Below are 24882 nucleotides of genomic sequence, written 5' to 3'. Positions count from 1 at the left end.
TATAAAAATACATTAGTAATTAAAAATATTTAATTTGTGTACAGTCTGAATTTAAATTAAGATGTGGTAGTGTATTTAATTATGGCAAAGCACACTAGGGCTATCTGCGTAATAGGTGTGATGCCTTTGTGGAGGACTTTCTCAGGGAAACTGGCTCGTATACTCGTTACACATGAGGAAAACCACGAAAACGCCCATGCAGCAAGCCCGTTCGCGGGATTCGGACCGAACTACCAGTGTTCAGCGACTTTACCGCTCGGCCGCTGGTGGGCCGAAACTAAGATGTAGGGCAAGTTTATTATTATTATTATTGTGCGTATATGTGTAAGAAAATGTATTTTTATTGTTCCATTTTTAATGTATGGAAGGAAGAATAGGATGCCAATATCGAAGATTATTTACTAAAGCAAATAATCACGTCAGGATAAATGTTATATAGAAATCTTGGGAGTTAAAGGGATTATAAGAGTACTTTTAGATTATACTGAAAATATATGCACTTCTGCTAAAATCTGAAGTGAATCAGTATGAAGTGATTTTTCACTTTAAAAAGAATGTGATAAGTATACTATTTAAAAGTATAATGACGGATATTAAGAAATTTGTAGAATTTTATGGTATTTAAATATGAATTTGTTAAGTCAAATCTTTTTATGTATATTTTTGCTTGAAATATGTAATTTAAACTGAAAATCACGATCATATATTTCTGATGGAATGTCAAAGTTCATTTGTATTAAAAAAAAGTGCATGAGAAATGAAAATAAACAGAATAATACTTTTTGATTATGTTTTTACGTCTTAGCACTTATGCCATCATGTGTTCTGTTCAACAAGATTTATTTAGTGCAAACAATACTACGAAAAAATATTCAAAAATACCTTGTTTTGCAATATTTATTTCCCTTAATTAACTTAAATATCGTTTTTCATTTTCTAATGCTTTCCTTTACGAAAAGAATTTAATGTTTACAATTATTTTCAGCATTCGTACGAATTCTGTGCATAAAATAAACATTTTCTTTAACAAAATACTTAATCGGAAAGTATATACCCGGTATTTCTGGTGTATCTACCACATATAAAATGATCATTTTGCTTTAGTTTACATTTTTTCCATTACCAAAATCATGTAGCAGACGCGTCGGCCGATGCGTCTTGTCTCCCGGGTGACGTCACTACCAGCAACCAATGGCACGCTTTTTCCGTTCCTGGCCTAACCTTAGTATATTAAAGAACCTTGAGTGATACGACCTGTCATTTTATAACCAGTTTTGGGCTCTGGAATAGTCTTTCGCTAGCTGATAATTTTGTCTTGGAAGAATTGCGACTGCTTGTCATAGTTCAACTACCAACTCACGGAATTTATATTAGTTATTAAAAATCCAAGACTTCCATTAAAAAGCAATTGAAACTGTCGGATAAAAAACTTACAGGAATGATGATTCTTCCGCTTATCTGTAATTATCTCATTGCATAACTATTCGTGATAGGAAACAAACGGTTTAAAACATTGGGTCGTTTTCCTACAGTAACGCTTGAACCTTTTTACATAAAAGCATCCATTTTTAACGTGTGTAATTTACAAATAACAGTAAAACTTTAAAAAATTAGCTTTTGCACAGTTGTAAGTAATCACTTTCACGCTAAAATTATCTTAATCAGCTGCCTAACTCACAATAATATGCGTCTGAATCACAATCTAATTTTTATTTAGAGATACAGTCTTTTCGTATATACTATTAAGCCTGAAATTATAGTATGGCGCCTGAGAAGTATGATGTAATATACCGTATTTCTCGGTATAAGATGTACTTTTTCTTTAAAACTTTCTTTAAAAAGTTCATGTCTAAAAACTGGAACGTAAACGCTAACAGCAAACGAAATCAAGGGTGAAAGATTGTTAACACTTAAAATGCAAATAGGCAACCAAAATCAGCATTAAACACAATTATGCACTCATATCACAACGCCTTAAAAAGGAGCACGCCGGACCTATGCGTAAATTCGCAAGCAGTGATAACTCTGTGTGATTCAAGGTAGCCAAAACGGAAAGCATGAGCCTGAGGCACCATTTGTATGATGAAATGCATTAAAGGGCTGTCTGGATATTGCAGGCTGATGCAAGACAATCCGCTGTTGCGAAAGAGCAGAATGTACATCGTAGTGTCATTGATAGACCTTTGGAATCTTTACAAAGTAATCAAAACACCTGTAAAAGACGCGTGTCTGGTCACCGAAGGATTACCATAACGGCAGACGATCCCTTCCTGTTGCTATGTGCCAAACACCGTAGATCACTAACAGCGTGACAGCCGACGGCCCATATCCTGCCTAACTGTGTCACATCGAGGGCAAGAAGGTGGGATGTATGCCCGATGACCTGTGGTTTGTGTTCTTTTGTCCCCATCGCATGTCAGAGAGAGAGTTTGAATTGGGCCTGTGAACATCGCAGTTAGACGCCAGAGTAGTGGGAACGCGTATTCTTTACGCATTTCATTTAATATCCAGATTTACGCATTTAATTTAATATCCAGATTTACGCATTTCATTTAATATCCAGAGTTTCATTTAATATCCAGATCGATTCCCGAAGGGCAATGACATGGTGAGAGAAAGAAACACACTATCGGGTGCCAAACATCTTCGAAAGACACCATTACAGAGAAAGAGGCTTACTTATATGGGTTGCAATAGCAACGAACGGCCGCACCGACCTCTACGTTATTTTTAGTGGTTTCGTCACAGCCGATCGAAATCGGGACTGAATTCTACAACCTCTTGCGCGTCGCTCCTTTTATAGCTGCAGTGAGTACCGACGCGGAATTTATGGAGGATAATAGCCGCCCGCGTAGAGCTCTGAGCTCTAGTGTGCGGAGTTATCTGGATATTGAAACCATTCCGCATCTAATGTAACCTGTTAGATCCCCAGACCTGAATCCCATGTTGGAACGACGAATAGAAGATAGCAGTGTACCGCCAGGCACCTTCCAGGCCTACAGGTTTCTACAGGAACGGGCGCTACTGCCACAACAAGCCATCAACGACATAATTGCCAGCTTTTCTCGCCGGTGTCAAGTATGCATTTCAGCTACAGAGTATCATACCTGTTATTAACGCGATGTTTCCATTGCATCCATTACCATCCATACCTGTTATTAACGTGATATTTCCATCCCATTTGGTCTTTCGTGATGCGATGGTCATAATACAACCTTTCCTTTATTGCTCACTATGTGGTCTAGTAATGCCGCGCCAACCTCTTCAATCAATTTCACGCATATCAATGAAATAGTTTTTGTTTTGTTCCTTGTTTTGCCTTTGTCGTTTAATTTTTGAGCAGGAGTGTATACTCAACCAAAAATTTAAATGGATATTTCACAGCTATTCTTTTTTAAATTTACGTGTTTCTAAATAAGCAGTCGTTTGCAATATTTTGGCTGTTACTTTCATTTTGATGCAATTTGTAATGTTCTAAATGACGGAAATAATTCCACTGATTTCTCAAAATTGCTTCCTCAGTGTTTATTAAATTTGTAATCTGTACTATGACGTAAAGTCATCAGATTTTAAATACTTTATTTAGTTAATGATCGGTTATTTTTAGTTGCTGAAATATATTTGTGTAACAACAAAATACTGCTCTAGTTGGTTAGCATTTGGAACATAATTTGCAGTTTTTTACTGTTAAAATTTGGTGCCTCTATTCAATTCTGTGCTTGTAATTGTAAAACATATCATCCTTCTGACTTTTTCCTTTGATATTTCGATTTTATGGTTAATCTGTATACCATAACGAACGTATCGATTCTCACATGAAAAGAGTGGTTTGTCTTGCGTGAACATGTAGTATGAAGCATTTTCTATAATAACATGATTTTAACATGAAACTCTTAGCTAAATTAAATGAATTTCCACAAATGTAGTTAGCAAAAACAAAATTTTGATTGCTTTGATCTCCTGTTTTTCATTTTCCTAAGTAGGTAAGTTACATAGATTTAATAAAAGGTTTTTTTCTTTAATACTTATAGTAATAAGGATTTAATAAGAGGTCCTTTTTTATTGCTGATTTAATAAAAGGTTTTTTTCTTTAATACTTATAGTAATAAGGATTTAATAAGAGGTCCTTTTTTATTGCTTATAATAATAATGCTTTAATAAAAGGTTCTTTCTTTCATACTTCTTAATTACAAATTCTTTCAAAATTCATAATTAATCAAAGAAATCATTCTGAATGAACAACATCCGTATTTCATTAAAGCTGAGGACTAAATTGGAAAATGACATGACATTTTCGCTGCTTTTCCAGAATGTCGTAAAATGCCATGTCTATGATACGTTTATATATAGGTCATTTAAAATAATTAAAATATTGAAAAAACTATTTTTATCGCAGGCCAATAAAATTCATTTTTATGGATCGCATATTCGACTCTAACAACATTTTATTCAAATATCTGACGGCCTTTCCATGCTCATACTGCACGAAAACTTCTATATAAATTTTCTTATATTATCACTAAAACATTTCTATTAATCTGTTAACATAAATTTATTTTATAACTTATTAATCAGATTCTTCTATTGAAATGTCCAATGCATTTCTTTAATTAAACTTTATTGTATGTGTCCATTACAAGTCAACTTATCAAACAATTTTAAAATCTTTGTTTACATGTTCTCAATATTTCCCTATTGAAATATTATATTTATTTTTACATTCAAATATTCCGATGACTTTCGTATTAATGAAGGTTTAGCATTATTTCTAAAACAACTTTAATGGCATTTATATAATTCCTTCACTAGCATTAACTATATTATAAAATAATCCAGAAATAATAAAAAAGTATAGCAGTGTTTTACCATAACTATCTCCATTTTCAAATGAAATTATTTTCTTCGTAATTAAGAGACAAAATAATAGTGCATTAAAATATCTAAAAAGCTACCAAATTAACAAACATTTTAGAATTCTTTTGGAATGTATTAGTTTTTTATAAATATAACAAACAAACAGTAACCGAAATATAAGCTCATCCTCCACCCAAAACTATAGAATAATTTTAACTTTTAATATATTTGTTTAATAAATTTCAAATTTTTAAATGATTATTCCTCAGTTTTATTTCAATATGTGTTAAAGAATTTTTTTATTAAATTGTTCTATATATGAAATCTTTGTATGCCAAAAATTTATGTTATGTAGCAGCAAGGTTAAATCATGTAAGTTTAAGCCTTAAAATTATCTGCTTTATTTAAAATGCCGACAAATTCTTTCCTTCTTTTTACACTAACAGAATTTTTAAAAAATTCTTTTTTCTTTAAGAAACAAACAACCAGAGGAAAATTCTCGACCGTATGTTACACCTCCGCTTCCTCCATCAAGACCATCAAGAATCAGAGCAAGGCCATCTGCTACAAGGGAACAATCTCCATCTCCGCAACCAGACAGACAAAATGGTCGAAACAGAGGAAGGTATGCAGGAAAGCCTCAGACGTTAAGAAGACCAGCTGAACATACGATAACAAATGATCACATTCAATCGCTGCCACCCCGCAGCAGGGAACCCTATCGTATTCAAGTGCCTTCGGAAAATTTTCCCCCAGAAAATAATCCTTTCATTCCTATAACAAGAGAAGTACCAAGTGAAAATGTCTCACCAAATACTATTGAAGATACTAGATACAGAAATCGTCCCTACTCTTCTAATACTGAGGGTTATGAAAGAGAAATTATCTATAGTCAGAGAGAGCCAGAACGTCCAAGAATTCGCAACGAAGGTTCGAGACAAACCGAAAGAGAAAGAAATCCTTCTCAACATACTCAACAATATTCACCTCCTCATTATTCCAGAACTACACCCTTGCCTTCAGTAACACATCCTGAAAGGTATATTGTTCGAGGAGAAGGTCAGCGACAAAGAATTAAACCTGTAAGTGAAAATATCGTTCGTAATGTTGTGGAGGAACGACCGTATTATGATTACAGGACATCCCTTCCTCCTTCTGAAGACAGAGTGGTGACAAGAAGACGACCATCAAGACCAAGGCCGTCAACGACAGAAGAAGTTGCCACCAACAGGTTTTATCCAACATCAGCACCACCGCTACGAAATCGACCTTCTGACCCAGAATCTTATAGTAACCAGTACATTCGTCCGCAACATGATACAGAACAAAGACAGAGGCCAAGGCATCGCCAACAAGTTCAAATTGAGAGGCCACCACCTAACTATGATACTGCAGCACCTTATCAACAAGATCGACCAAGACATAGAGAGTATAACACATATCCACATCAGAATGAAAATCTCAATATCATATCTACAGTTGAAAGTGCGGATGAACAATCTTACACCCCTCCTTCCCATATTCATCATCGTGAGAACATACCAGACACTAAATATCATCATGAACAAAACAACCCAGAAGTAAATAACCGCTATGTTCTTCCGCAAGACAAATCTTATGGTGATGGCAGTGAGGAAAGAGTATTACCTCCAGATAGTGAACATTATCACAGTCGGGAACAGGTGCAAAAAATTCGCAATGAAGATTTGCAAGAATCTCCACCAGAAACAACAACGCAAAGACCCTTACCCAAGAGAAAACCACTGCCACCAAGACCTACTTTTCCACCTTTCCCGACTTTCCCCCCTCCGCCGCGAAGGCCTGTAACTACTCCAAGACCAAGAACTGTGCCCACAGAATCTGAGAAAGAAGCGATTGATCCTTCTGATCCCATAACCGAAGAGCAAGATTCAGTTAGAAATATACAGAGAAATAATCTCCAAACTGCATCTGATGCTGTAACACAGAATGTCAAAGACAAAGACCATGTGACCGAGGTATATCCACAAACGGATGGTCCAGAAGTTACAACTCGCCGCAAAACACGTAAACGCAGACCCAGACCTAGACGACCAAGGCCCACAACACCATATTCGGAAGATCAATCATTCGCTGAATCTGTTACAGAAGAGCCAGCTGTAAAGGAAATAACTACGCGAACAACGTTTCAAAGAAGTAGTAACAGATGGAAACAGCAACCAACGGAACAACCACGTAGAAGCACTACAATATCATCAACTGAAACTACCGCAAGTGAATCTCCAGAGCGAACTGAAAAGTATGGAAGCCGATTAAACCTATTTGGCAAGCCACGCACAAGAAAGCCAGCATTTAAGCCCCGTACGTCAACGAGTACAGCATCACCAACTCTGCTTAAAGAAGAATCAAAGATAGTGCCAAGAACACCAAATTCCTTAAGATCGAGATCATCGATTACAAAGAAAATTCGAAAGACAACTACAACAACTACGACGGAGAGTCCTGAAACAACAGAAACAGTAGTAAGTCGCAGTGATCATAATACAGATTTCTTAAATTACGAAAGCACTGATGTAACTTCAGATGCCAGTTTCTTATATGAATCAGAATCTACAACACAAGTATCAGTGAACGAAGATACAAGCTCTTTCACAACTGAAGCGTATAATGAAATGGTTGAAACAACTGAATATGCAGGTACACAACAAACGGATTCTACTACTGAATCGCAAGAAGGTGCAAAAGACAAGACACAAAACTTTGAAAGTAGACGAGGAACTTCCAAAAAGTTTCAGAATAGACCACGCGTACTTAAATTTGGTAAACCTAAACTTCGAATAACAACGCTTCCAACAGACTTGAACGCTGCTGAAAGCAGAAATATTTGAGAACGGTGACTTGAATTTTATTTATAACGAATCAAGAATATACCAGCTAGAATTCTTGTCCATTAAATACTGGAAAAACTGAGGTTTGTATTATAAACAAAAATGTTTCAGATATGCTCAAGGTCTGGTACCGGCATCTGAAATTACAGTGTATTATAGAATTTTTATGCATTTGGAATTTTATATTTCAAATAATAGCATTGCGGATGTTTTAGATGAACATAAAACGCATCAGAGTACATTGTTTCAGGAAATCTTTCAAATGCTGGAAAATTAAGAAATACTTTTCAAACACGATAGGTCTACAACTTTTACGAAGTAACTGAATTTCATGATATTTTGAAAGATTACAGAATTATATATCAAACAGAATAGCGAAGAGGGTCTTAGATCCATGATAAGAAGTTAAGATAAAAGCATTGTTCTTAGTTAAAAGAATAATTTTCTTATTCTTAAAAGAAAGAGGTAAGGACTGAAAGCTATAAAATGAAGATTTTCGAATCAAATTTCATATACGACATATATTAATTACATTTTCAGGTAAATTAGGTACTGAAAAGCTGTTTTCGGGTGAAATATATGTAACTACGTTCATCTGAGGGAGATCTTTCTAAATATAGAATATTTTAGAGAGAAAATGTTGTAAAACACATTGATAAATGTAAAACTGTTTATCGCCATTCTTAAAGAATATTGATGATTCTTTTGAAGATTTGTCGTGATGTTTAAATGATAAATTACTTAATTTACTGTTGTGCAAAGTTGGTTTCGTGCAATATGAACGTTGAGAATCTACGTGCCAAGCCAAAGTGCATTGAAATAATCAGTAGATCATCATTTTCTTGTAATGACTTCTGAACGGAGAAATATTTCAAGTCATTAGTCAAAACTCTTATCATAAAAGACTTATAAAGTATGATATGATTACCAGAATGATCGTAAAATTTACTTTTACGTTCAGTTCTTGCAGCATTTTTTAGAGTTGTGACTATTTAATGAAATATGTAACAGCAAAGATGCACAAAAATTGTATTTATGATAATGTCCATACATTTTTGCAAGTATTTTTATGGCAAACATTGTTTAGTAATAAAATATATATGTGTAAAAGATTAATAGATCTTTTTTTAATTTATCATGCTAAAAAGAAAGAAAATATTACAGTTAATAATTACATAGTTTGTCTTGACATACACATGATGATCTAGCATATTGTTTTACATGATGCCCGTAGTCTTCGATTATTGAAGATATTCATATTTGGTGTAAAGGGAAATATTTTACAATTAAAATTAATAAAATATAGCGAAAAGTATACAAACAAATCCTCTTTAAGGCATTTCAATATTAGTAAAGAATAAACATTTAATATTAGCAATTTGTATAAAGTATTATAGGTAAATATAAGGAAATAGAGGTATATTAATTTTCTTCTAAAATAAGAAGTAAAATCACAGATTTTAACCAGATTTAACCAGATTTTTCCTTTTACAAATTGCATAGTCAGGATGTGGTCATTACATGGTAAAATCACTTAAATAACAATTGCGTTAAAAAAAAGGCTGAGAAAACTTGAAAAATCTTACCTATCTTAGACCACTTTTCCTAAGGGAAAAATAAAAATAAAAATCACAATTAAGAAAAACTCGAATATATAACTGTCAGAAGTAAGCTCATCAATAATTTGAGTAAGTAATGTAATTATTAATGCTTTGATTAATGTAAGTAATACATTCATGTGCTTTTAGAATAAAATTTATTTAAGAAATTCATTATTAATTTGATTGTTAATTGTAAATTAGACTTTTAAGAACCTCAAGTTATATTTATTTACAGATAGAGAATTTGATGCATGTATTATTCTATATTCTCGAAACTGCAGTTCCTGGGTATCAGCTTCTTACGGCAATCAAAACCCAAGCATCCTAACATGAATATTTAAACCCTTAACAAATCGAGATAAAAATTCGTAAATTGCTTTTTCTTTTACATGTAAGTAAAACTTCTTTATTTTTCATGCTGCCCAATGCTAAGATTAAATGACCACAAAAGATAATCCTCCGTTAGTAGCACCCCTTTAAAAATGATTTATGGCCAGCAGCAGCCCTAGCTGCGAAAAGCAGTTTTGAAAATTTCCGATGTAGTTGACAATCGCACGACTGTTAACATGAGCAGTACGAATGGATGAATGAACAATGAATACATGCGTTAAACAACATTAAAATTTATGAGTATTGCAGTTATTTAATGAATACGTTTCGAATAAAGAAATACACACACTTCCAACATCTAAATATATGCAATGCAGCATTCAAGTATGACACTGTGCGCTGTATTCCATGTGTATAAAGACTTGCAAAATTAAATAAACGTTAGTATTAAATAATTAAATGGCAGAATATGATACAAATAAATATATTTTTATTTACAATATTTTATATGCATATAACAGTGAACAAGTCTTAGCGCCTCTTAGTAACATAAATAAAAACAATGATTACGAAACAGCTAACTGGACACTTCTCTGAGAGCTCTAATGGGAAGGTGGCCTCCCACAAAATATTAGCAATGAAGCATTCAGAATTTGTGAAAAAAGTTCAAGTAGGAGTTGCACATGCAAAGTTATTGAAATTATTTACATAAAAATAGCATTAATAGCGCGTTTTTTCATTTCAACCTATGAAAAAAAGTAACCGATGTGAAAATTGATAAAGTTATAATCGTTTAATAAAATCTCACTTTTCACAAATTCCGGTTTTAATTTATATTGATATTAGAAATGGAGATTTAAAAGTCTAGATAATCTACAGATAATATTGTACATATATCAGGCTGATGAACTGCCCATAACTTAAACGTATAAACTGTATGATTAAAGTGTTTAATTAAATCACAGCAGAGGAACTTTGCATTCTAGTAAAGTATTGAGGGCTAATTCTTGAATGAGAAAAATTAGAAACAGGAGCGAGCAATTTTGAACATCATAGATTCATTCTAGGACATTAATCACCGTAGTGTGAAGAACAAAACTGCGCCATACTAACCATAGAATAACAGAATTAATAACAGCGCGTTATTATTTTGTGTATTATAAACGCAATTATATAAGGTCACATGTAGCTTAAATATAAAGAAATTGAAAAGATAGAGAAAATATTTAGAAATAAGTTTAACATTGATGAGATTTATACATAAAAGGTTAGCAGTATTTCAATTCCATTTACTAAGTATTATGGGAAATATGTCGCTTTTCGCTTAATTACTCAATTGCTTAGTAGTATTCATCAAAGAATAAACTGAGATTTGATTGTAGGAAATGTACGAGTGCGGAAAGGAGGCACGCAAAGTACACAGAGACTCGAAATCCTCTCGAAAAGTTGAGAGTAGAGCGAGGGAAAAAAAAAAAAAAAAAAAAAAAGACCGCGCTTGGGATATTTTTTCTCAGAATTCTAAATTGGGAGGAAGTTTAGCAGACAGGAAGGCCTAGCAATACCTAATATGTCTATATGTATGCTGAAGTGCCGGCCTTGTTTTAACCTATACTTGAGACAACTGAATTTATGAAGCAGTTGTAACTCTTTTTACTGTTTACAGGTATTCAGGTAATATGCATGATCAACAAATAGTTACGCATTTAAATTTTAAAACATGTTTTAATATTTTGTCTGAAAGTTTAGAACACAAAATCAATAGATGCTATTAAATATAAGACAAAAGAATTAAGCGGATAAAATGGACGAAAACTTAATTTTACTAAAGTTGTCGGAAAAGTTGATATAAGTGACCAACAAACAGGATGCGGTTGTTTGGATGAGAAATCTCTTTCCATAGAAACATTACGTAACTGTATTCCGGGAAAATCTTTCGCCTATTCTTTCTCGCTCAGCCACACTGAACTCTAGCGCAGACTCGAAAGGGCATCCGTTTTATTCAAAATTTGCTCCATGTGATTCATTGTTGTCCATATTTTAAAATGTTTTTAAAGTGAGACATGAAATCTGATTGAAAATACTTATATTATAGCTTGCTGTTTCTTTATCAGGGTAATATCGTCTCCAGCTTCTGTTGCTGATTCTTAAGTTTCTACAGTTATTTCTTACTGAGCTAATTTTATGGTTCTTCAGCAACTCCCCTATGTGTTCATTGATAAGTTCCAAGCCACCCCCAAAAAACTAAATGTCATAGCAATCTCCTGTCATACCTGTCAAAGTCTTTGCCTTCAAATGAATCTCGCTATAATTTTTTTCATCATGGTCACTTGGCGCCAGGTTTTCTAACTTGGTCCCAACTAAGCCAGTAGTCTCAAACTCAAATAGCATACATGCCGAATTCACGATCTGAAAGCAGCTGATAGGCCAATTTTTTTAATGAAACATTTTTTTAAATTTAAATTTGATTTATTAAAATATACATAAAATGTAATAAGAAAAAAATACAGATTTTATTTCTTTTCTGTCTGAAATCTATAAGCAATTTTCGTTGGTTATACTTGTAATGCAAACATATTGATAGCTTTGTATTAGATTTTCAGACTGGCATTTATTTTAAATAATTTTAATGCGTTGAATTAACCGCTAAATAGCATTAACTTAAACAAATTATAGAAATTTTCCAAGTGAAAATAAATAATTACAACCTATTAAGTTTCTTTTATTTATTAAATTTTTCTTTGACGCATACAGGAAAAATATATATATTTGTATGTAAATTTTTAACTTTTAGCTGCAATATCTCATGGCGTTTCGATTTCGATAAAGTTTGGAACCTCGGAGAAAAATTACTATAAACTATCTGTATCATGAATCATAGATGCTCATCGATCAGCCTGACTCTTTTCTGTAATTGATTTATTTTCAACTGCAGAAAAAGACTTTTCAAATAAAAATGTATTCCCAGGAAAGCTTGATCAAATCTGTACCTTCAAATCTTTCATTAAGATTTATATCACAGTGTAATTTAATTAATACATTTGTAGATTTTCTGGGGCGTTACATATGTTTGTTTTTAATGGCAGTGAAAATAATGTAAAACTGGGCTGAAAATAATTAAAAATTTTTAACCTTTCTTCAAATTCATTCCATAATAAATAATGTAATGACAATACTAATAAATTAACGGAAAATGTATTCGAGAGCTGGCTAAAATAGCTTCGGGGACCGCCAGTTTGAGACCACTGAATTAAGCAATGGAAATATTAAAACGATGTAACAGCTCGTAAGTGTTAACCTGTGGCACAGGGTTACTTCAAAAACTTTTAAAAATCATTTGTTGCTGATTTGATTGCTCGCAACTCGAGACATAATTCTTCATCGGAGCCTTTTTTATTCAGATATTTTGTGCATTAACCGATTTGTTTGTGAGAGATATTCGTGATCCGAGGTTTCACTGTATCATCCCTACTTTTTTCTTCACTATTTTGGTTTACTTATTTAATGTCGTTATTTAATTATTATAATGCGTATGAACATAGAAGTGTGAAAGAATTCGAATTCATGAAATATCAAATTTAATTTTTTAGAGGAGGTTTCAAATTATCCGATCTTCATATATCTGAGTACCCAATTTCTAATTTCTATTTTTTCTTCAGACGACATAAAGTTAAGATGGTTGTTAATGTATATAAGCAATTTCAATTTGTTTCTTTAATTTAAATAACATAAAAATATAAATACAGCGGAGTTAATATTTTTAAGAAGCTATTAATTTGTATGATAGTTTTATAAAAATTAGCCTAAAATATTCAACAAATATGCAGTTATAACTATTGGTGGAAACACAGTGACCCACTGTATTTAGTCGAAACTCGTCTTGAAAAAGAGAAATTACATTTGTCCTATTGAAGGAAAGATTTCTTAATGGAACTCCACAGAATAACAATCAACGAAGTCACCTTTTCATACAGACACCTTAACGTATCCCTTTTTAATACGATTATTAGGAAATCTGAAGATTACAGACAACAATTTAAAGAATTACGTATAATAACAATACTTCATTTATTATACTTTTATGTTATCACAAAGACTATAGAAAAGATTGCTACAAAGATTATGAGTGTTTCACAATCAGTTAAGAAACGAACGCAAACGTTCGTTTAACTTCTTCAAAGTATTGAAAATGCAACAAAATTGCATCCAATAACTATAATAATAATAATCTCTCGTTTGTGCCAAACCTTGTAAGTAGAGGTTTCCAAGGTGATCAATCAGAAGGTTGGAATTATAAAAAATTTCGATTTGACTTAAAATTGAGTTTTAGTGCCCAAGAACAACATAATTTTAATCATAAAAATAACACATTAATTTTCACATTAATATTTAATAAAAAATTAAATTCTAATAACTCACATTTGAGATTCAACAATGAGTCATTAAAAACGAATGCATAATGAAGTTAATGCGTATGTACAATAGAAATATTTAAAAATATATAGCCTATGATAAATAGTTAATTAATCCGCTTTCGTTTTGGCCATGTTATAGTTCATATTTCTACAAAGGAACATAATCAGCAGATTAATCACAGTAGTCACTTCCAGAATGAAAAATATGGCCGACCAGTTGTAGTACTTCGCTACGTAGCTAAATGGAAGCCCAGATATTATAGCACCAACTGAAATAAGAAAAATCTCTGGAATATATTTACATAAATAAAATCCTAATTATTGATAAGAATTACTTAACAATGCACACACAACATTAAAGAAATCAGACGTTAAATATTATGGCTTATAATGTAATAATTATTGTATTTCGTAGAAGTATTAAAATTATTAATCATGTTTCCAAATAAGCAATGTGAAAACTGAAATAAGTTATGGAGTTTCCGCAAAACCATTAAAGATTTAAATTACGTAAAGTAACTCTTCATTAATTTCATTTGCAACAGTATAGTATCCATTGAAGTCCCATAAACTGTTACTGATAAACGAATATCGTTATGGAAAATGTTGAAAATATCTTAAAATGTTTGCAAATCTCAAAGTAAAATACTATCATTATTTTTAATGAAATAATATTATTTAAGATTTCTAAAATTAGTCACATTCTAAATATTATTGAACTGAAGGAAATTCAGTTAACTTAGAACTTATTTATAGCTCATTTAGATAGCAAAGAAAAATGTTTGAAAGATTAACCAAGACTTATGATTGATTGATAGATCAAGAAAAATGACATTTAGACATCTTATTTATTACAATCGTTCGTATATAACTTCACGTTCGTTACTTGAAAGGAAATCTCTAATAATGAGATTCATCTATTTTTCGACTCCAAAAATTTTCATTTTTCTATAAAATTCTTTCGGCCCACCAGCGGCCGAGCGGTAAAGTCGCTGAACACTGGTAGTTCGGTCCGAGGTTCGAATCCCGCGAACGGGCTGGCTACATGGGCGTTTTCGTGGTTTTCCCCATGTGTAACGTGTATACGAGCCAGTTTCCCTTAGAAAGTCCTCCACGAAGGCATCCCTCCTCTTAGGCAGATAGCCCTCGAGGCTTTGCCATAATCACACACACACACTATAAAATTCTTTCCTACACTCTTGTTATACGCTTACGTAAGCAACATAAATCCTTTAATCGTCTTCCCTTTTTAAGCCAGTTCACTTTCACAGGCTGCCAAATATGTAATAACTTCATTTGCAACAGTATAGTATCCATTCAAGTCCCTTGTATTTTTTATTTGCTCTCTCCTCTTTGTTTCCGTTCCTATTTTGATTGCATTTTGTTTTTATTTTATATTTTAATTTTCACTATCTTTTTTGGGTAATTTAATCTGAAGTGTAGTGCATAATTTCAAACGCTATTTCAATGAATTGTACGTATGTTAGGGTGTTTCAGATGAGGATTTGCATTTCTGACCTAGATTAGAATTACGGATAATAAAATCAATCAAAAATGAAATAAAGACTGAACCATGATTGAAAAGTACACTTCCAGCTTTTGAGCATTTGAATGCAAGTACTCACAGAAAAAACACGCTCTGATATGGTGCCCAACTGAGATGTTTACGAAACCTTCACTTGATTCACATAGATTTTCAGTGTCATTGTAAATATTTATTTTAAATACCGAATAATGTAAAGCATTTACAACTATTCCTTGTATATGCATGGTGGAATAAAAATAATGTTTTATAACAGTGAAATGAATATAAGTAGTGCAATAATATCCGTATAATATAATGCATATCTTCACTTGATTCATATAAACTTTCGGTTTCATTTTAAATATTTATTTAAATACCGAATACTATGAAGTATATAGAACTATTCATTGAACTTACATGGTGAAATGAAACTGATATTTTATAATAGTGAAATAAATATAATATAAAGAGAGAAATAATAATTATTATGACTATTAACGAATAAATATAAACAATAATTACTATAAAGATAGCTAAATGATATTTTAGGAATTCATGTAATGATTTTAATAGTGATTTCTTAAAAAAAAAAAAAAAAAAAAAAAAAAATTTGAGCACTTTTTGCATACCATGAGAAAGAAGCTTCTTTTATTATTACAACCGCGATATGAAGAGTTTTGATACAATTTATATTTACTAAGAGGGGAGGAATACTTAATATGCAAATCGTTAAGTATAGAAATTAATTATATTCAAAACCTAATGTAAATCATTATTTTAAGGTTTGGGTAGAAGACGATTTTATATTTTTCTTTAAAAACTTCCGCAGGAAAAATAAAGGTATAAAATAAATACACGTAATTCAGAATGAATGACACAAAAAATACACATATGGAATACAAAAAATATACTCTGACTGTTATAAAAAACTTATTTCATAAATACAATTGTAACACGAAAGATTACTTCTCCCAAATTCATTTGGCAACATGGAAAAGCTTTCCATTTCGGAAATACCAACTAGAGGGCACTGATATTCAAAACTGCAGCATCAGCAAAACAGAAAGCTTATTGTGTTTGGAAGACATAACAAGCTTCAACTGTTGTTCGGAGACACTTCTGACTCTAGTTTTATAGAAAAGCCTTTCACTGTCCCAAATCACAAGGTTGGCAAATCAATTGAGGAAAAGGATTGTATGCATGAAAAATGCAATGGATGGCTTTTCCCACTGCAACAAAGAAATGGATGAAACTTTCGTGCGATTTACTAAAAAGTACCAGCAAGTCAATGTGTCATACCAGTTGGCAACTTAAATTGATGCAACCAACAGTGCGAAGTAATTCAAGGCCTTCGAGGCAAAGTAATTCAAGACTTCATATGTTCGTGACGCTAAAAATTACCACCGAACAAAAACAGAAAGAATTCTGCTTACATTTGCAGGCATGGTTGGAGATGGATGATTCCGTAAGCAAATTCATACTTAACTGATGAAGCAATATTTCATTTATGCGACACAGTGAACGGGCATAATTTAAGTTTTTGGGGGTTGAGCGTGTTTCACCGAAGTCAAACGTTTTCTGTACCATAGCCACTTTCAGTTTACAGACCTTCTAACCAACCATAATGTGTCTGGGCCTTTCCTCTTCGCAGAGCTAATCTTCCCAAAGTTTACATACGTCGATATGCCGTCCGAATGTCTGTTACCCACATGAAGAAAAAAAACTATCCATTTTCATTTTGCAGAAAGACAATGGCCTGCCGTGTAATCATAAACAGCAAAACGATACCTCAAGCACCATTTATGATTTTCTTAGAAGGAATGTGAAAGACAAGTTCGTAGCACCTTCCCCTTTCAACGGACTTACAGCAGTCAGAGCAGCGTAGGTGACATGGTTGATTCACGTGACCAAGCTATTATAGGCAGTGATATGGGAAGAATTAAACTAAGCTGTATACATCTTCCGTGTCACAAAGGAAGCCGTAATCGAATATATGTGCATGTCCTGAGAAATTTGTAGAGTTACTTTTCATATATTCGCATTTGTGGAAAAAATGTATTACTGAAATCACCATGCTTTTTTTTTATATCATTCATATTGAAGTAACCTTATGTCGTGACTTCTTTTCCTGTACCCTGATCCCAGTTCTCTACAATTAGTGTATCTTAACATGTGCAAAACAAATATCAATACTTACTGTTAGCAGCTAATGCGACTACAGCATGAGAAGTGCCACTGAGATGATCCGGAGCACATTCTGAAGCAACAACGCCGTAAATGGCGATGGGTCCGTAAAATCCAGCTCCTAGTACGAAACCTATGGTTGATATCCAAAGCTAAAAATGAAAAAATTAGAATACATAACATTTACTTCACATAAATCTGTAATAAACAATAAATTTAACACAGAAAACAACAATAAAGCTAAAATCTCTGCGCAACATTCAAATAAGTTTTATCTAAAGAAAAATTCATTTTTTCGAGGAATTACTGAGTTTTTTTCTCCACATTCTGAAGAAGGAGGTGGGGATGAAGAACCTGCAAAGATTGCGAATCAGCAAACTCAGCAAAAGATTACGAATCCAACGAAGCTAAGAGAAAAGATAAAGTAAAAATAACGTAAGTGTGATATCTCAGAGGGAAGATTCAAGTTCAGCTGCAGATCACATACTACATAACGATCACTGCAATTTCCTGCGCGTGATCTTGTGATATAAGTAGTTAACACATCCAGATGACAGTAAAAATATCCGTGGTTTGAATTCCGGCAAGGGCACAATCAGTTTTCTCAAGCTTCCTGCTACGGTAAACCTATTAGTCCATACAGTGGAATCCGAAATAAAAATCACAGGATCATAACACTTCGGGATTTGTTTTTGTCGACTAGGCCTAACTGAGAAAGGACGTAAGAAATAAATACATTCTTCCCTGTAAGTGTAAGCAATTAGTATATCCTTCGAGCAATTTTAAAAATCTATGGTTCGAATTCCGGTGAGGGCACAAATGGTGTTAACGTGTTTCTGGCTTTGAGCAAAAAATAGACTCTAAGATGACGTTAATTGAAATATGAAAGAGTCATCTAGTTTTATTATGACATATCTTTGAAGATTCATTTACTTTATAAGACAGCATACGTTTATATTTAATTATACGTATATACGTAGTTATACGTTTAAATTCAATCATTCTGCTCTCAGGAAAAATGCATATACTGTTAATTTAGTTGCAAGAACAAAAATAATTACTAGCGTTTAGAAGAATATCACGGGAAATAGATGCTAATATAGCATATCCAAAAAAAAAAAAAAAAAAAAAAAAAAAAAAAAAAAAAAAAAATTTTTTTTTTTTTTTTTTTAAGCATCATTTTCGTAAACGTCTTTAATCTACACAGTTGTAACAGAAATGGTATGAACACATTTATTGAAGAATGTTCCCCCCACCATTAGTGAATGACATGTAAATATAAAAAGTTTACTCCAATTACCTTAGATGATGATTCGGAGACATAAAACTGGAGAAGATGCAAACAACAAAGAACACTTATCATAAAATAAGCAGCCATGGGCATTCTAGGATTTCCTCGTTCCTTATCAGCCTGTTAAGCAAAAATATTGTGTTCGTTAAAATAATAAAATATTTGTATAGCGCAAAATATTTACATTTTATTTAAAAAGCCATAATTACGACAGATTTTTTATTAACATGTTTAAAAGATTTTAAACAAAATGTTTCTCTTTTAAACTTTGCATTCTGTCGTTTATGATAAGTCATGATTAATAATTAAATAAATAAATTGCGTCTTAATAAATTAAAAAAATAGTTTAGTTATGTTAATTATTTTGATTCTGAGTTACTAAATTAAGCATAGCATTCTCAACCCCCTATTTTTCTAAAAAAAGTGAAAGCTTTTCTCTACAAAATGTATCAATTTATAAACTGAAAAGTTTATTTCTTCCCTAACATAAAACCTCTTTTTTGAATTTCTAATAAAAAATCAATATTCTTTTATTTCACTGTTTCGCTTACTAATAGCATTAGAGGCCGAAAACCTGATGATTTGAATTATAAATAATGCGGTATAAATATAAATAAACAAGTGCTATATAACGCACATATATACAATGTGGATCTGTATCACAGAAATATTGTATATAATATTTCTGTAAGAAGTAATATATACAGTATATGTAATACCAAACCGATGCGGCGCACATGATACTCATTCATATAAATACTGACTTCGTTATAACTATGTTTGTTGGTCCTCCCAATCGTGCAAAACGTTTTCTCCAAAAGAACAAGGACCTGTGTCTGAATACCATTGACATCAATAGAGTTTTATCCAAAACATGTGTTAATCTCAGTTTGCTGTTTGGCTAATTTAAAAATGTAATTGAAGTTGTGAGGTATTTTCTCCTTTCTTACTGCGTGCCTTCATGGTGTAAGTTAAAGCACTTCCAGCTAGCAATCGGGCAGTTCGGAGTTCAGATCTCAGCTAGGGCCATCGCTGATTTCTTCACGTTTCCCGGCTTCAAAAAAAAATCTAAATAGACTAGATATACAATTATATTTCTTAGATCCAATTAACGCAATGAATGTGCAATTATCATTTTAACGCCTTATTATTATTATTTTTAACCTAGTTTTTATCATAAATGACAATTCTAAATCTGATAATATCATATACTGATGATTTTGTCATAAATTAATTTTGGAAAGTATAAATACTTCCAAAAATTTCATGATCATTTCAATATTTTAGAATTCATCTGTTATTTAAATCGAACTTTTCATAAATGAAATCTTCCACAGATTTCTATGGCATGGAATTCTTGAAATGTTACATTAAAATAAAAATTAACGCATAGGTTTGTAGAGTCATTAGGACTTTTGGAAGCAGGAGAGATGAAAAATTAGCAACCGCCTTCGCCTGGAATCGAACCACGGACCTCTGGAATACCGGCACACCATGCAGAACCACTACACTATGAAGGCACGCTAGAGAAGCGGCAGAAATACCTTATAAGGTAACGTAAAATCACTCAAAGTAATCAGTGACTCATTACAAAATTTTAAATTAGCCTGTCTTCAATCACTGATTAATTTCAGTATTCTTAATCACAAGGATTTCAGTTGCGATTTCCATCATGAGCAAAACGGATATACTGAAGTGAAAAAGAAATCAATATTATTTGGATGCTGTTTTTACTGTGAGTCCATATTTGCTTAATGAATATAAAATTTATCGAAAATAAGTTAAAAAAATGGGACACATTGAATATTTCTATCACCAAAAATATTTAATTCATTCGAAAAGTTGGGTGGCTATTGAAATATTGAATATGTCCTGCAATAAACTTCCAAGAAAGCAAAAACAAATTATGTTTTACTACAAACAGGGCTTCCAAATTTCTCATAAGCATGAGATTCTCTACCCGTCCAAGAACGACGTCGTGATGTACCAGTGAGCAGGAGAAAAATGTATTACTACAGGGCTGGGTGGCTTCTAAACAGCTCAAAATATATGCCTCAACCGATGGATTGATCAGTTTCGTTCTATATAGTAAGGCTAAGAACAGGCAGATAACATAAGACATTCAGAAAACTTAAAAGGTAAAAAATAGTTTAATTAATTTTTTTTTAATATGGGGGGAATTATCTACTTCAGTTTTTTTTTCACTCCCCCTAAAAAAATTGGCGGGAGCCTTTAGTGTTCAATAATTTTCCCTTCAGTCTCTTGTGGACTAGTTTTCATCTTAAAAGTATGCTAGTTGTTTCAAAAACAAACTAATTAAAATAATTCGGTTATTAGGCGAACACTCCAGATTTTTAAATGCTAACACAGTTTTGTGGACGTCTTACATTTAAATTGTGGTATCTAATTGCGGATATATGTATACTATATGTTACTATAATTCACTGCAGGAAGGTGCGACAAAGATATTGCATGCTATAAGATAAAAACATCAACAAGATTAGGATATAAATCTCAAGTACACTAAAAATCAAATGACAAGTATTCTAGGCAAAATGGCATATTTGGACCTCAACACAGAGTGCATTTCAAATTTTAGAGTTAAGATGAACAATCTACATAAGAATACAGAATACAGATTCTTCATAACTTAATTAATATGCCTTATTAAACGAGTCGTAAGAATAAAAAAGATTACACAAGGTTTGCTCTTCCGTGACGTTACTGACTTATAATCTGCCCAAAATCAAATATTCCCTACTCCCTTTATGTTTTTTTCGGCCACTTCTTTATGGAAACTGTCATTATAGACTTATAGTAGCCTTGGAAACAGCCTAGCCTTGTTTGTTTACCGACATTGCGAAGCAACATACGAAACTCGAAAAACAAAAATGCAATAAATTAATACAATGTACAAATTACTATGACAGTAAATATAAAACTTTAAGTATTAAAAAAGGGCCGGAGAAATATAGTTTTTAAGAATATAATACGTATACAAAACTAAAAATTTCAAAAGATTAAATTACTTACATTGGAAGGTCTGTTTCTCAGTGCCCAGTCTGTTAAGTAGCCTGCCAAAATACCACCCAGAAAACCACCACTTTCAACGCTACTGGTAAAGGCGCTTGCTGTTAAAATACAGTAAGCATATAAATATACCAATACAACAGGATAAACTAAAAAAAAAAAAAGAAAAAAACCTGAAAGATTCTGAAGTAAACACAAACAAATCAATTTAAAAAACGAAAAAGAGCTGCAATAGAAAAAAGCTGAATCTTCATTAGCAATCACAGCCAAAATGAAATAGATGTATTTAACTTCTATAACCTTTTGTCCTTTCTCTCCTTTGTAATTACCATAGCATAAATTTAATAAATCATTAAAGCTAAGAAGTGTACATCTAACTGTAATAAAACTAAAGGATGATTTTAAAACAAAACACGCAATGAAAATTAAGCAAAACTAAATTTTAAAAAATATATTAAAATACTATTTAAACAATGGACAGCAGAATTCAACATCGTAAAAATGGCTCAAAGCCGAAGTGGTGAAAAAGTATTAATATAGCAATAAAGCGAAAAAAATCCGATAGTCCCCTCCACTCATTCGCAGAAATAACCATGTATTTCAAAATTAAATTAAAAAAAAGACCATAAATGAATTGTAAAAAATTAATAAACTATTTTACTTAATTAAAAACTACACTATGTCAAGATCATTCCAAGTAAATAAAATATTTTAAAACAAATTTCTTAGAAAAGTGTATATGGAATTGCTTGAATATGTAATACAAACTGCCCGTTATTATAAATTCCATCGTTATTGGGTGAAAATCATTTTTACATTTTTGTTTGTTTGCTCATGAAATTGAAATATCACTATGAAATAATGATAAAAGAAAGTTGGAAAGATCTTCAGTAACAAAATTCGACAGACAAGTGTTTAGGAGATGGCCGTATGCATCTTGAAGCGATTTGTTTAAAAATAAAACATGTATATACATTTTATATTATTCTGAGGTTGCGGCTATTGGTATGCTACCGCCCTCTTTTTTTAAGATTAGCATTGTCTTTCTTTAAGATTAGCATCGTCTCTCCCGCCTCGAGCGACTTCTTACGCGTTACGCTTCTCGGATATTAATGCATTAATGCATTTATAATCGAAGTGAATAAAATAGCTTTTCTCCACATACCATCTTTCACTTTTGAATGTTAAGCAATGATAATCATAGCAAAATTTCAATTTGTAATATATCAAATGGATCTGAAAGTAATCTTCAAAATAAAGTTTATTCCTAATTACAACAGTAGTTCAATAATTTTCTGCAATTTGTCCGAGATAAATTCTACTATATCTACACTATCTTGAAATTCTGATGTTAAGAATCAACCAGCTCATTACTTGATTTAAGGGGTATTTTTTTTTTAAATTTAGGTTACAAATTTTAGATTATTTTTGTATTAAAATAATTCTTATGCTACCTTTTGGTAGAATGAATCTCCGTAAAAATGCACAGACATATAAAATTTTCTCAAGCATAAAAATGCAAAAGTTATTCTATTCAGAAATTCAAACTGGAAGATTAAATTTTGAATTATCTTAAGTTTTTATGGATTTTGGAACATATGAAATAAAATCGTTCCAAAAACTGCTGAAATCGCCCTTCTTTTGTTTTTCAGGGCCAACATGTCTCTGTTTGTGCAGAATAATGTATAAAATAACACTCCAGTTAAATGATAATCTCGACCTAAGACAACTCGGTTGAACACACACCCAGTACTGAATTGGTTACTAAAATAAAATAAAATAAAATAATAATAATAATAATAAATAAATAAATAAATAAATAAAAAATTACAGGACACGAAAATCTGGGGAAGATTGACAATTAACCTCGGGACACAAGACCTTCTGAATGTTTGAAAAGATTTCTTTTAAAACAAGATAATTGTCTTCTATGACTTATTATACGATTATATAATTCTACACGTTTATGTAGTTTACTTCTATAATTCTTTGTTATACATTGCGACTTCTCGAACTAAAGCGCAGCGGAGTGAGGTTATTTTTATGCCAACCCATAGCAGCAACATACCACTACGTAGTAGTTGCAGTGCTGCCTAGAGAAAGTTTTCTTTTCAGATATAATGGTTTTCTTCTTCCTCTCCGTTAACTTAAATTTATGAATTTTTCTAACATTTTATATGAAATAGTTCCAGAACTAGCAGAAATAGTTCTCTTCGCCGTACGAAAAACTGATATAATGCTTGCACAGGAATTTTGAAAGGTTAATATAAAATCCAGTTTCATAATCAAAAGCCTATCTATAAGAATCAGTTGCTGATTTATACATAAATAATATCTTTTACTAAAATGCTACCTTGGAGCTTTACTGCAGTTTCTCCCCCAGAGATATATAAATACTTTTTCGTGTGCAGTTATATTTGAATTTTGATTTCATATTTTATCACAAACATTATATTTATAAGGTATTTCTCTCGCCCTTTTTTTAGCATGCCTTCGTGGTGTAGTGGTCAGCACACTCGGTGCGTATTCGAGAGGTTCGTGGTTCGAGTCCGGCGAAGGCATTGCCTTTTTTTTTCCTCTCTCCTGCTTCAAAAATGCCTAATATCTCTACAGCGGCGTCCGAACAGGGACAAAAGGTGCTGCATGATGATTCTCAAGCACCAGGATTTGGCGATTGGGTCCCCTAACCCTTGTCGCCCTTTAAAAGGGGAGTATAAGGCCCATATCACACGGCGTTTGTTTCACACGAACAACTGTTTCGGACAATTTTTCTGCCTGGTTTAATATT

The 24882-nt window shown here is 32.2% G+C and overlaps 2 protein-coding genes across 3 annotated transcripts in view; one reads left to right on the top strand and one right to left on the bottom strand.

Moving 5' to 3' along the window:
* Positions 1 to 8831, top strand: part of LOC118196930 (uncharacterized) — a 56124-nt gene extending 47293 nt beyond the window's left edge. The window contains exon 6 of the mRNA XM_035368402.2: positions 5330 to 8831. Coding sequence (XP_035224293.2) covers positions 5330 to 7721 — 2392 coding nt within the window. The 3' untranslated portion in view covers positions 7722 to 8831. The remainder of the gene's footprint in view (positions 1 to 5329) is intronic.
* Positions 1 to 24882, bottom strand: part of LOC118196927 (glucose-6-phosphate exchanger SLC37A4-like) — a 145732-nt gene that overhangs the window by 84917 nt on the left and 35933 nt on the right. The window contains exons 6-9 of one of the 2 annotated variants that reach the window (XM_085815501.1): positions 22098 to 22195; positions 19074 to 19184; positions 17787 to 17925; positions 10121 to 14333 (exon numbers count right to left, since the gene is read on the bottom strand). In XM_085815501.1, the coding sequence (XP_085671627.1) occupies positions 14173 to 14333; positions 17787 to 17925; positions 19074 to 19184; positions 22098 to 22195 (509 nt within the window). In that variant the 3' untranslated portion in view covers positions 10121 to 14172. Of the gene's footprint in view, positions 1 to 10120; positions 14334 to 17786; positions 17926 to 19073; positions 19185 to 22097; positions 22196 to 24882 lie in introns of those variants that run through there. The other variant, XM_085815502.1, reaches the window with a different exon arrangement.

Source organism: Stegodyphus dumicola, chromosome 4, assembly GCF_044657685.1.
Source record: "Stegodyphus dumicola isolate Sdum_Otavi_A_Nest chromosome 4, ASM4465768v1".
NCBI classification, from domain to species: domain Eukaryota; kingdom Metazoa; phylum Arthropoda; class Arachnida; order Araneae; family Eresidae; genus Stegodyphus; species Stegodyphus dumicola.
The sequence above is the reverse complement of the archived record's forward strand: the minus strand, read 5'-3'. Positions and strand labels throughout refer to the sequence as shown.